This window comes from Salvelinus alpinus, chromosome 25 (assembly GCF_045679555.1).
Source record: "Salvelinus alpinus chromosome 25, SLU_Salpinus.1, whole genome shotgun sequence".
Classification (NCBI taxonomy): domain Eukaryota; kingdom Metazoa; phylum Chordata; class Actinopteri; order Salmoniformes; family Salmonidae; genus Salvelinus; species Salvelinus alpinus.
The window spans coordinates 9,645,540-9,657,889 of NC_092110.1; the positions used below are offsets into that span (position 1 = coordinate 9,645,540).

A 12,350-nucleotide genomic window follows, 5' to 3' on the forward strand; every position below is an offset into this window, starting at 1 on the left:
TGTGTGTGTGTATGCCTGAATATGTAAACAATGACCTGTCTTTAGTTTACTGCTTCTGTTACATATTCCTCATAATAAAGCCTCATAAAGTACATATCTGTACTTCCTCTATGTTTACCTGACGTGACAAAGAGTTATTAGCCACCTGTAAGGAGCTGCCTCTTAGAAGACACTTGCAGAAGGCTGTACGCAGCTCACACCTTTCACACCTGCCTTCCTATGACACCTGCACCCAGCTCACACCTGCATACCTATCACACCTGCCTTCCTACGAATCCTGCACTGCGGATCCACCATCCACCTGCTGCCTGCAGCAGACATATGCACATCAATAACACCTGTGTCGGTCTGCCTTCCATTCCTAACCTGAACCCCGTGGACCTCAGAGCACATCTGTACCCAACATCTACGGCTCCGCCTAGTGTACACCTCAGTGGACAACCTCTGACACAGTGGACTGTCAGCGATTCACTTCACATGGAACACACTAAAATGTTATCATAATCGTTACATTTGACATCTGTCTGTCTGTCTGTCTGTTTGTCTGTCTGTCTGTCTTTGTGTCTGTCTGTCAGAGGCCCATCCAGATCCTGCATCGAAATGAACCGCTCATCATGAGTTGGTTGAGAAGAAGCCAGTGGCGAGCTGGGCTGGGCTCACTGTGTGTGTGTGTGTGTGTGTGTGTGTGTGTGTGTGTGTGTGTGTGTGTGTGTGTGTGTGTGTGTGTGTGTGTGTGTGTGTGTGTGTGTGTGTGTGTGTGTGTGTGTGTGTGTGTGTGTGTGTGTGTGTGTGTGTGTGTGTGTGTGTGTGCGCGTGTGGGTATGTAAATTCCCCTCCCATTATGTTATGCAATGTAGTGAACCACAGCAAGAAGGGCTCTGACATGTTTGCTTTCAACAGCACATTAGTAAACAAAAGAATAACTATCAAGTATGGGAGACAGCGGCTTTCAACGAGCTGAGATAAAAGCATGGAGTGGCGACCCTTTACACTGCAGAGAGAGAGCAAAACATCAGACCTGCTTTTCTACCAACAGAATGTGTTACATGGAGATGACTGATAAAAAAGCCATGACAGATGAAAATCCATGCGCAGTTTGTGTATGGTTGGTTGACAGGGCAATTTCAAATTGAATTTGACAAAAAAATGTCTCAATAATCTACCATTACTGCAAACTGATCACGACTGAGACGTTGTTACACCTCTGTGCCATGGCCACCTGCAATTATTGAGTGTTAACTGGAATTAATGCATATGCTCAGACCCGAGTGGGATATGAAAAGACAACAATAGTGGCTTTATATGACAACGTGAGAGGTAGCAAGTAGAGACTCCGTACTGCAGTCGTAGTTAACATTCGTAGGGCTGGGGCTAGAATGAATGGTGCTTCTAGGAGTGCCACTTCCATTCTCTAGCTCCATAGATAAGCAGTATAAATGGCATGTGGGTGTGACAGAGACACAGTGGAGCTGCCTGGGCTCGATGTAATGGCTCACATTCCTAGACTGTTTTGTTTGGGGGCCAGACCGGAGCACAAAGGCCAGCCTCAGGACTTTCCCAATTAACCTCTGGCTTTATCGCTTCCCAACAAGAGGAACAATGGCCATGCGAACCGCGGTCAATAGAGAGAGCAGTGATAGACAGAGGAGTTCTGCATGATCTGTGGAGAGGAGAGGGGAGGGGAGAAGAGGGGAGAAGAGCAGAGGAGAGGAGAGGGGAGGGGAGGACAGGACAGGACAGGACAGGAGAGGAGAGGAGAGGAGAGGAGAGGAGAGGAGAGGAGAGGAGAGGAGAGGAGAGGAGAGGAGAGGAGAGGAGAGGAGAGGAGAGGAGAGGAGAGGAGAGGAGAGGAGAGGAGAGGAGAAAAGAGAGTCTGGATCTGTCTCTGGCACAGGGAGGAGGAGGAGGAGGAGGAGGAAAATGCCTCCATCCACTTTGTCTTTTTCTTTCCCTCTAAGTAGGCCTACAAACCGAAACTGTTCTGAGCGGCTGCTCAACAACAACAGAGGCATAGAGCCATAATGGCGATTTTTTTTCCCGAATCACAAATCAACCTGCGATTACAACTTGTGACAGCTGCACACAGACGGGCCTCAAACACACAGCCCGGCTCCTCCTTGATGTTATGCAAATGTAAACAGCTGTCGTTTCTAAAGCAGGCGTCTTTCTCTGCTTCCGCCGGTGTGGAGATGGAAGGGGTTTGAAAACGAAGGGCTTTTTGAAACAGAGCCCCATTATCACACAAGTCTGACTCGCTGAAAACAACAAACGCAACAAAGCTAACCAAACAAGAGGGAGAGAAAAAACAACGTCAGGAAAGAAGTCAAGATGAAAGATTTGACAGATTTGTGTGTTGGACCTTAAGATGTGTGGCATATTAAGGCGTGTTGGGTGTCCTGTCCCCCTTGCCCTCCACAGTTGCTGATAGAAGCTGGGAGTCTTTCTACTCTTTACAACAGCCTTTCTGTAATTAGGAGTCCTTCTGTCTGGCCCTCACTACACTCTGTCTCTCATTCATCTACAAACAACACATGCTGTCGATTCTCTATCATTTAAAGAGACATCAAACACTGCTTCTTTTGATAACTCCCAACAAAGAGCAATTTTGCATATTGAGGATGTTCAACTTCTCTGCATTACGTTTATGCATGTATGCGTGAGAGTGCTACTACCCTCAAGCAATGATTACTTGAAAAAAGTGTATTCTTCACATTCTGTCACAAGAAACAACAGACAACAAGTGAGACAGATCTGTTTCATCCCAGCAGGGATAAGGGTGTAGTGTGATGACTCATTCCGAAGGCAAGGGGAGTCTCGGACTGAACAGAGATCATTGTGGGAGGGGGAGTTCGGGGTCCGGAGGGCGGTGAAGGTCAAGGCCCCCTCCATTTTCAATTATGCAATAACGATTGAAGAGAGAGAGAGAAAGGGAGAAATTGAGTACCAGTCAAAAGTTTGGACACACCTACTCATTCAAGGGTTTTCCTTTATTTTTACTATTTTCTACATTGTAGAATAGTAGTGAAGACATCAAAACTATGAAATAACACATATGGAATCATGTAGTAACCAAAAAAGTGTTAAACAAATCAAATTATTTTACATTGTAGATTCTTCAAAGTAGCCACCCTTTGCCTTGATGACAGCTTTGCATACTCTTGGCATTCTCTCAACCAGCTTCATGAGGAATGCTTTTCCAACAGTCTTGAAGGAGTTCCCACATATGCTGAGCACTTGTTGGCTGCTTTTCCTTCACTCTGCGGTCCAACTCATCCCAAACCATCTCAATTGGGTTGAGGTCGGGTGATTTTGGAGGCCAGTTCATCTGATGCAGCACCATCACTCTCCTTCTTGGTCAAATAGACCTTACACAACCTGGAGGGGTGTTTTGGGTCATTGTCCTGTTGAAAAACAAATGATAGTCCCACTAAGAGCAAACCGGATGGGATGGCTTATCGCTGCAGAATGTTTTGGTAGCCATGCTGGTTAAATGTGCCTTGAATTCTAAATAAATCACAGACAGTGTCACCAGCAAAGCACCAGCACACCATCACACCTCCTCCTCCATGCTTCACGGTGGGAACCACACATGCAGCGATCATCCGTTCACCTACTCTGCGTCTCACAAAGACACAGCGGTTGGAAACAAAAATCACAATTTTGGACTCATCAGACCAAAGGAAAAATTTCCACCGGTCTAATGTCCATTGCTCATGTTTCTTGGCCTAAGCAAGTCTCTTCTTCTTATTGGTGTCCTTTAGTAATGTTTTTTATAAAACAATTCGACCATGCCTGATTCACGCAGTCTCCTCTGAACAGTTGATGTTGAGATTTGTCTGTTACTTGAACTCTGTGAAGCATTTACTTGGGCTGCAATTTCTGAGGCTGGTAACTCTAATGAACTTATCCTCTGCAGCAGAGGTAACTCTGGGTCTTCCTTTCCTCATGAGAGCCAGTTTCATCATAGCGCTTTATGGTTTTTGCTACAGTATTTGAAGAAACTTTAAAAGTTCTTGAATGTCTTAAAGTAATGATGGACTGTCGTTTCTCTTTGCTTATTTGAGCTGTTCTTGTCATAATATGCACTTGGTATTTTACCAAATAGGGCTATCTTCTGTATGCCAACCCTACCTTGTCACAACACAACTGACTGGCTCAAATGCATTAAGAAGGAAAGAAATTCCACAAATTAACTTATAACAAGGCACACCTGTTAATTGAAATGCATTCCAGGTGACTACCTCATGAAGCTGGTTGAGAGAAAACTGTCATCAAGGCAAAGGGTGGCTACTTTGAAGAATCTCAAAATATAAAATATATTTTGATTTGTTTATCACGTTTTTGGTTATACATGGTGAGAGAGACAGACAGACAGACAGACAGACAGAAAAGAGAAAGACAAGAGGGAGAAAGAGAGAGACACAGAGAGAGAAAGAGATAGAGGCAGAGAGAGAGAGAGAGAGAGAGAGAGAGAGAGAGAGAGAGAGAGAGAGAGAGAGAGAGAGAGAGAGAGAGAGAAAATGAAAAGAGAGAGGCATCCACCCACCATCCACCCCTTACTCTCTTCCACCCACACCAGACATTTTGCCCTTCAGAGGCAGGCGAGTCCTTTTACAATGCTTTAAAAAAATTCACCAACGTATCATTTATCTCATGCAAAACTATTACGGGCCAGTGATATCAATGTTACTATTTAGTCTGTGTGTTTCATCCCCCCCAGTCTATCTGCCAGAGGACATGTCCCATTGCTGTTAATGACCTATTGCTGCTGTCGCATCCAATCCAGCCCACTGACTGGAGAGATGACAACACACAGTGGGAGACGACAAAACGGTCAACACACTGTCCCTGAGCGCTGTCATTCCCCCCCCTCTCCTCTCCTTCAGCCTCTCCTCTCCCCTCATCGCTCTTCTCCTCTCCTCCTCGCTCCTCTCCACTCCTCTATTCTCCCCTCTCCTCTATGGCTGCTGCTGGCCTCTCTCCAGCCAGGGAGGGAGAGACACTGGGAAGAATTCTGCTGAGGAGGAGCCATTACCGGGACCACAATGCCACAGAGATAGAGAGACTATTTTGGACAGTGATTGGCCAGGGCCCCACAGAGACAGACACAGAGTGAGTCTCGCTCACTGTCACCCCCAAACACACAGCATTCCATCTTCCTGCTACAACTACACACACACCTTAACATTGACCTGAACACACACACACACACCTTAACCCAGCCTTCTATAGCTACACACACACCTTCCATCAACAAGCTCAATCTCTGCCCTCCCTGATTAGTACCAGTGGGTCTGTTTTGGCTGCATGACTATGGCGTTTCTGTAGCTCAATACCTTGGTGAATAGTTCCAATATGTTAGCAAAGAGAAACACTACTTTTAAAACGCCACAAAAGTGAAGGCACCCCAAAACCTGTCTTCTCTGTAACGTCTGAGATGGGGGTAGAGGGGAGTAGGGACGGTGGGAAAAAAGCAAAGGGCTTCCTTCCGGCATGAAGATGGGGGCAGCTGCCAACCTCTGCTGATCTCCGCATATGAAATCAGTTCATTGATTATTTGGGTTGACAAAACCTGTTTGTCAACAAATTCAATGTTTTTGGGCCTGAAAACAAAGAGACCATAGAAGGCTTGTTTGAATGCAGCCCCGTTCCCAGGTCAACCGGGCCACTCAGAGTCAAAGGAGCCTGGAGCACAAAGCAGCTATGGTAGCCGGGTAGCTGGGGACCATGACACAATGAGAGGGAACTAGAGATAGCTACTAATGCTGTCCCGTTCCACTCACACACACACACACACACACACACACACACACACACACACACACACACACACACACACACACACACACACACACACACACACACACACACACACACACACACACACACACACACACACACACACAGAGCCATCACCCTGTCCCATTCTGTCACACACAGGGCATGATTAATCCCGTGTCACATGACTAGGTCCGGACAGGAGACAGGCACAGTGCCGGGAGACATTTACACTCACTCTGTCAGATTAAACAGCAACCTAACCCAGTGCTTCTAGGGCTCTCACTGTTTCTACTGCTCCCAGGCCTGCCAGCCTGTCACATACGTATAGGGCCCAGGTACACTTCTCTTTAGAAAATCAACCAGACAAAGGGGTCAAGATGAACATATTTTTAATTGTAATCACTGTTATCATATAATCTTCTACTACTATGTAGAATGTGTACATTGACATTTTTGTCATTTAGCAGACGCTCTTATCCAGAACAACATACAGGAGCAATTAGGGTTAAGTGCCTTGCTCAAGGGCACATCCACAGATTTCTCGACTCATGGGATTCGGACCAGTGACTTTTTGTTTACTGGCCCAATGCTCTTAACCGCTAAGCTACGTGATGTCCTGTCTTTGTAAATAAATTCTGAAATAGGGCTGTAAAAAAAAAAGTGTTACACATTCTATACACATTTTATACGTGTTTGAACGGTTTCAACAAAGAAGGAACAATTTGAATTTAGGTTTGGTTTGGAGTTTTCCAAAAATTGTCATAGAATTTTTGGTGAGTTAGGTAAAAAATACAGGGGAGAAATGGTAAAAGGGTCCGCTAGTGCATCTTATTGAGTTTGGCTTTGGATAAGTCCCTTTAGCTATTGGCATTAGGCAGAGACAGAGTCACTCAGAGTAATGAGCACTGGTTAAGCCCTGAGAGGCCAGACAGGCAGGTAGAGCAGAGAGAGTAGTGTAGAGACACAGAGGAGCTCATCAAGCTACCCTCTTTATTAAGCACTATCAAACCCACTCTAATCTGTCTAAAATTAGCCGCTGTGCTCAACAAGTAATGACTGCCTTGCATTCATTATTAGTTAATTTTCCCCAAATCAATCACCGGCCGTGCATGCTTTTTTAAAATGTCATCCTAAAACTTTTCACAATCAATTAAGCTGAAGATTAATGGGGACAATTTGCCAGGAACAAGTCCTTCCTTGAAAAGGCCACGCCTCGACAGACTTCCAGCCTGCTATTGATGTTAATTATACATTTCCGCTTTCTTGTCAGACACTTAACCTGTCGCAGGGAAAGTGTTCACTTATAGTGAGAGGGGGCTGCCGTCACGATGCTGCGTCACGATAATGTTAACATCCCCGGTAGAAAAACATTTTAGAAATGTTGTCAGTGGGTGAGTTTCAATTCAATGCAACTTTATTTAAGCCAAAATAAAAAAGGCATAGCCAGATTACAAATATCAATATCCTCCATATACAGTATACAAACAACAGACATTATACACATTAGTTTCTGTTTCTGTTATTGAAAATGACTATGAAATCGAGGTTGTTCTCTGTCGTTGATAACCATAAGGGAAACATCCTCCCTTCTCCTCCCTCCTTCTCCTTTCCAACCCACTAAACCTGGGGATCTGAGGTAAATGCAGGAAGATGTCACTTTCAATTCAGCACATGTTTAATAGGGAACAGGCATAGTGCATATGGCTGCCACTGTGTCTCATGGGACTAAAGGGGGCAGCGTTTCTGCTACAACCTCTTTTTATCCGTGTTCACATCATGCATGACAACACAATGTTCACTATGGGACAAGGCTGGGAGGGAGCAACCCACTGGAAGACATTTACGCAACCTGGAGGATTTTCGTCGTTGTTGATATCTTCGATCAATAAACTTGCACGATAGAATGAGCTACTGCATTCTCTGTGTGCCTTTCCAAATAAAATGCATCGAATAACATCAATCAATCAATTACATTTATTTACAAAGCTCTTTTGACATCAGCCAATGTCACAAAGGGCTGTACAGAAACCCGGCCTAAAACCCCAAACAGCAAGCAATGCAGATGTAGAAGCACGGTGGCTAGGAAAAACTCCCTAGAAAGGCCAGAACCTAGGAAGAAACCTAGAGAGGATATTGTGGCAATCCAGGTTAAAATGTAGATTACAAAAATGTAGACTACAGAAAATAAAGATAGCTTGATGATCAACAACCCCCAACATAAAAAGATTATATGGCAGCATGGTTACCAGCTTACACTTTCATATCAGCTGTAGTATCAAATGATGTTTTTGCCTTACTGATTTACAGCAAACCCTTTGGGCTTATGTATAGAGATAAGCAGCACTTTGTAAAATATTAAAAAGACAAGACACAAGCAAAATGCCCTCAGGACTAACGGGGTTAACTATTATCATAGTTTCATAATTCAATATGTAGGGGATAATCAACGAGGGGCTATGTCTATGCGTTCCATGGGAAAGAATGAACGACGTGGAATGCGTGTTCCGCGACGCGTTAGCGGAGTGGAAATGACCTTCCACGGAGCTGAATTATTTTCCAGAGAGCAGATAGAGCACCGAGTTGATCGTCCCTTTTATACCACGCCTACAATTGAACACATTTCCCGCTAGAAATGCGTTCAACATCCACTGAAGTAGCTAGCAAACAAACATACTTGCCTGTTCAGCTAACCAAACCTTCAGTCCTATGAAAATCGAATTCAACAACCCCAATAATGTTTTCAATTTGACTTTTGCTTTCAAAAGCAGCTCAAACATAGAACATGTAAGAATTAACTATGGCCATTGAATTCTACCGTGCAAATATACTGTGTGTTATAGGGAAATAACGCACGCTCTAGAATGCCCTTCAAGCCAATAAGAAACAAGTATTCAACAATGCCATCGTATAAAATAATTTAACTGTATTGTAATACAAATATATTTCTACATTAGCAAAAATAAGGTATAAATTATATAATAAACTAGAATATGAATCTATAATTACTGAGTATAGCATAAGTATTAAAGGACGGACTTTCAAATGTATGGGTTTCTGTACAGCACTTCGAGATATTAGCTGATGTACGAAGGGCTATATAAAATAAACTTGATTTGATTTGATATAATCTTTATGGATGAAACATTTATGTATGCCTCAAAAGGTTGTATGCATTTTTCCCTCTCAGCTGCACACGTGTGTGGGTTCGCAGCTCCCCTCGGACTGCTGCTCAGAATAATTGTTATTTTATTTAACCTTTATGTACCTAGGCAAGTAAGGTAAGAACAAATTCATATTTACAATGACGGCCTACCAAGAGGCAAAAGGCCTCCTGCAGAGAAGCACAAGACTGTACTTCACTCATCTTTCTAGAGTTTCCCCTTTTAGTTAACACTATCAACGTTTTGCTCTACTGTGGGAATTGTACTTGAATCAACGCAATATTAGCCATTTTCAATGTGACATACTGAAAATAAACAATGCAAGACTTAGTATGCAAAACTAACTTTGCAAGAGATTTTCTTGTAGGTAGGAGTAGGAGTCTATTGCATTGACAGGCACGACTCAGGCCCGTACATAGACCCGTGCACCATAACCAATCAGAGCTGCAGTAGGCTTATATGCAAATAGCCATTGCCATATGGATCTGTTCCATTCACTTTGAACTGGACTGTGTTGACAGCATGAGCGGTCACGAGTAGATGTGCTTGTTTTGAGATCGAAGTGAAGCTGCATGTAGCCACCTGTGCACATTTGTTGATATGCTTTACTAGTCATTAGACCAGTTAGAGCTAATTTCTAGTCAACAATGTGTACATTTCTAGCCATCTTTGAAAAGCGATTCAGGTAAAGAGCTTTTTTTATGTCTTAAAGGGGCAGTGTTGTATTTTGAGACAGTCTTGAATAAGCTAAGAAGCATAATTTGTCTGATTCTCTGTAATAATGGTATGGGAATATTAATGAATTTGATTTAGTAAAGTTTCCATGTTAAAATATTAAGGGATACATTTTTCAAAAATGTTTTATGGTAGGCCACGCTGGTAGGTCCTACAATATGAACAAATAGCCACAGTAGCCTACTTGGCCACTGTTAAAACTGTAACTTAAAGTTACACTATGCAGAAATCGCTCCGCCATTTCCTGGTTGCAGTTTCGCTTCAGTTTATGTGACAAAAAATACGCTAGTCCAGTATAGATAATCATTGTACAAGTTAAACTGCCGTGAAATATATTTTGGTACAAAACCGAAAGTAAAAGACGCAAAAACAAAACTTAAGAACGGGAACCATAGAAATAGCGTACATAGAACAGATCTACCGCTTCTTAGACTTATTTTTAGGTAGAATGATAGATCTATAACTCACATTTCTATGTGAATTTGGTCGGGTCGACCCAAAAGTTACATATTGCCACTTTAAAGCGGGTACAGCCTCAGTGTTTACAGAAACGTGGGCCGGAAGTTGCACAGAATTTTCACAGCCATCAAGTTTGTGCTCAGCAGATCTGAAATTTGCTCGGTGCACCCCAAAAATAGAGGGAACATTGGTTGTATGTTCAAGAATCAAGGCAGAGCATTAATGCAGTAATGCTAGAAGGCTTGAACAATGCCTCAGCTTTGGTCCTGTGTGGTAGAGGTTGACACAGTAACAGGATTCCCACGGGTCTTGCAGGGTCCCGTGGGATTCCTGCAGGAACAGGAGTGAAATTCACCTTCTCCCAACAATAACATGCGTTCTTCGGTCTTCAATCACTATTTATAAAAATAGATATAAGACCTGGGCAGGCAACAAAAAGTAGCTAGCTAACAGTTCTCTCTCTTGTCTAGTGAAAAATGAGCATGCAACCCAAAACGGGGCCGTTACTATGGAAACTCACAAGCAGCAGAGTGTAGGGAGCAGGAAGCTAACGGATGAAGTTATTTCTGATTTCTGCGCGGGTTTGAATTTTATCGGGACAGGACAGGAAAGTTGTCAGGGTTATAGAACTGTTGCAGGATCGAGACAGTACGTGGGGGGGGGAATTCTGGACAAGACGGGAAAGGAATGAATTAACACTCCCCTGTCAACCTCTACTGTGGGGCTCAGTTGGTAAGAGCATGATGCCAGCAATGCCAAGGTCTTTGCAGGAATCACATACTAGCTATCGTAAGTCGTTTTAGACAAAATCGTTTCCTTAATGTCAGTTGCTTTGGTGGTTAAGGTATCACTAGATGTCAGTAATAACCCATGTGAATAGTGTGGGGAGTTGCTTGACAGACAGACAAACAGATACAGTACATAACTAGGGTTGCAAAATTATGGTAACAAAATTATGGTTTTCCAGAAATAGCAGTTGGAATATTTCGGGAATCAGGAGTGAATAAGAAGGATATCTGGGAATCCTCCAACCACAATTTCTGGAAACTCTTGGAATTTGGGGAAGATTACCAGAATTTTGCACCCCTCGTAACTGTACAATAACGTTAATACCAGGCTTGTCAAACAGGGTGCCTGTGGGACAGGACAGGACAGGTGTTCTGTGGTATGGTGCGATCTCATATCATCCTACCTGCAATATGTGGCTCCCGAGGTGTGGCTCGAAGATCTCTGAGGCTACTGCACTGGGAGTCCTCCTTCGCTGTACTCCTATAGCTGTACACACACAACACAACACAACAGACAGAGCCATGGTGAGACAACACACACACTGGGTGAAACACACAGATACACACACACACACACACACACACACACACACACACACACACACACACACACACACACACACACACACACACACACACACACACACACACACACACACACACACACACACACACACACACACACACACACACTGGGCGGGTATAAGGCTGACTGGGTTTGTATGCACATACATTACTAGGCAATACATAAACATGTAGCTAGACAGACAGACAGACACAGTACATAAATGCAGTTGCATGTTAACACACACACAACACAAAGGCACACACCAATACCTTACGAACAATACGTTCGCTACGGCAGTGAGAACCAACAGCTGTAATGATAAACAGCTGACATCATTGACATCAAGCGCCCACTATGATAACTCTACAGTAATAAGTGCTGTAGCGATGCTCATCAAAGGGCAGAACTCGTACAGTACAATGCCATTATCGAGTGCAGCTAGCTTGCATATTCAATGATTCGCTGGCTGGTACAAAGGCTTGTTTCTAAATGAGGGATTATATCATGCGATTGATTCTGCTGCATAGCAGACTAACCAGAGACTGTGCCCTTGGGGTATTTTCTCTATACTCCCAACTTAAAAGTAGGGAGAGGCACCATGCTACCCGTTACTGGTAAAAATGGCCTGCGGTAACTTTCAAACTCCCACCAGAGCTCATTATGGTGAATTTTATAACAAATGCTCTGTACTTAATTTTCAGAGTTTAGCCAGGCATTGGGGTAATGTTGCTGAATTAAGTGCAATTAATGATGTAATAAAAGCATTGAATGGCCTTTAAAGACTCTCAAAGAGCAGGAGCAAACAGGGCCTCCTCTGGGAAGAAGCCAGGGGAACGGGTTAGAGTCAGAGGCCAGGCC

At 43.6% G+C, this 12,350-nt stretch overlaps 1 protein-coding gene across 7 annotated transcripts in view; it reads right to left on the reverse strand.

Annotated features, from left to right (window-relative positions):
- LOC139553331 (neuronal PAS domain-containing protein 3-like) overlaps window positions 1–12,350 on the reverse strand; it is a 356,739-nt gene that overhangs the window by 182,786 nt on the left and 161,603 nt on the right. For all 7 annotated transcript variants that reach the window (XM_071365543.1, XM_071365547.1, XM_071365545.1 and 4 more), the window contains one exon: window positions 11,329–11,411. In XM_071365543.1, coding sequence (XP_071221644.1) covers window positions 11,329–11,411 — 83 coding nt within the window. The remainder of the gene's footprint in view (window positions 1–11,328; window positions 11,412–12,350) is intronic.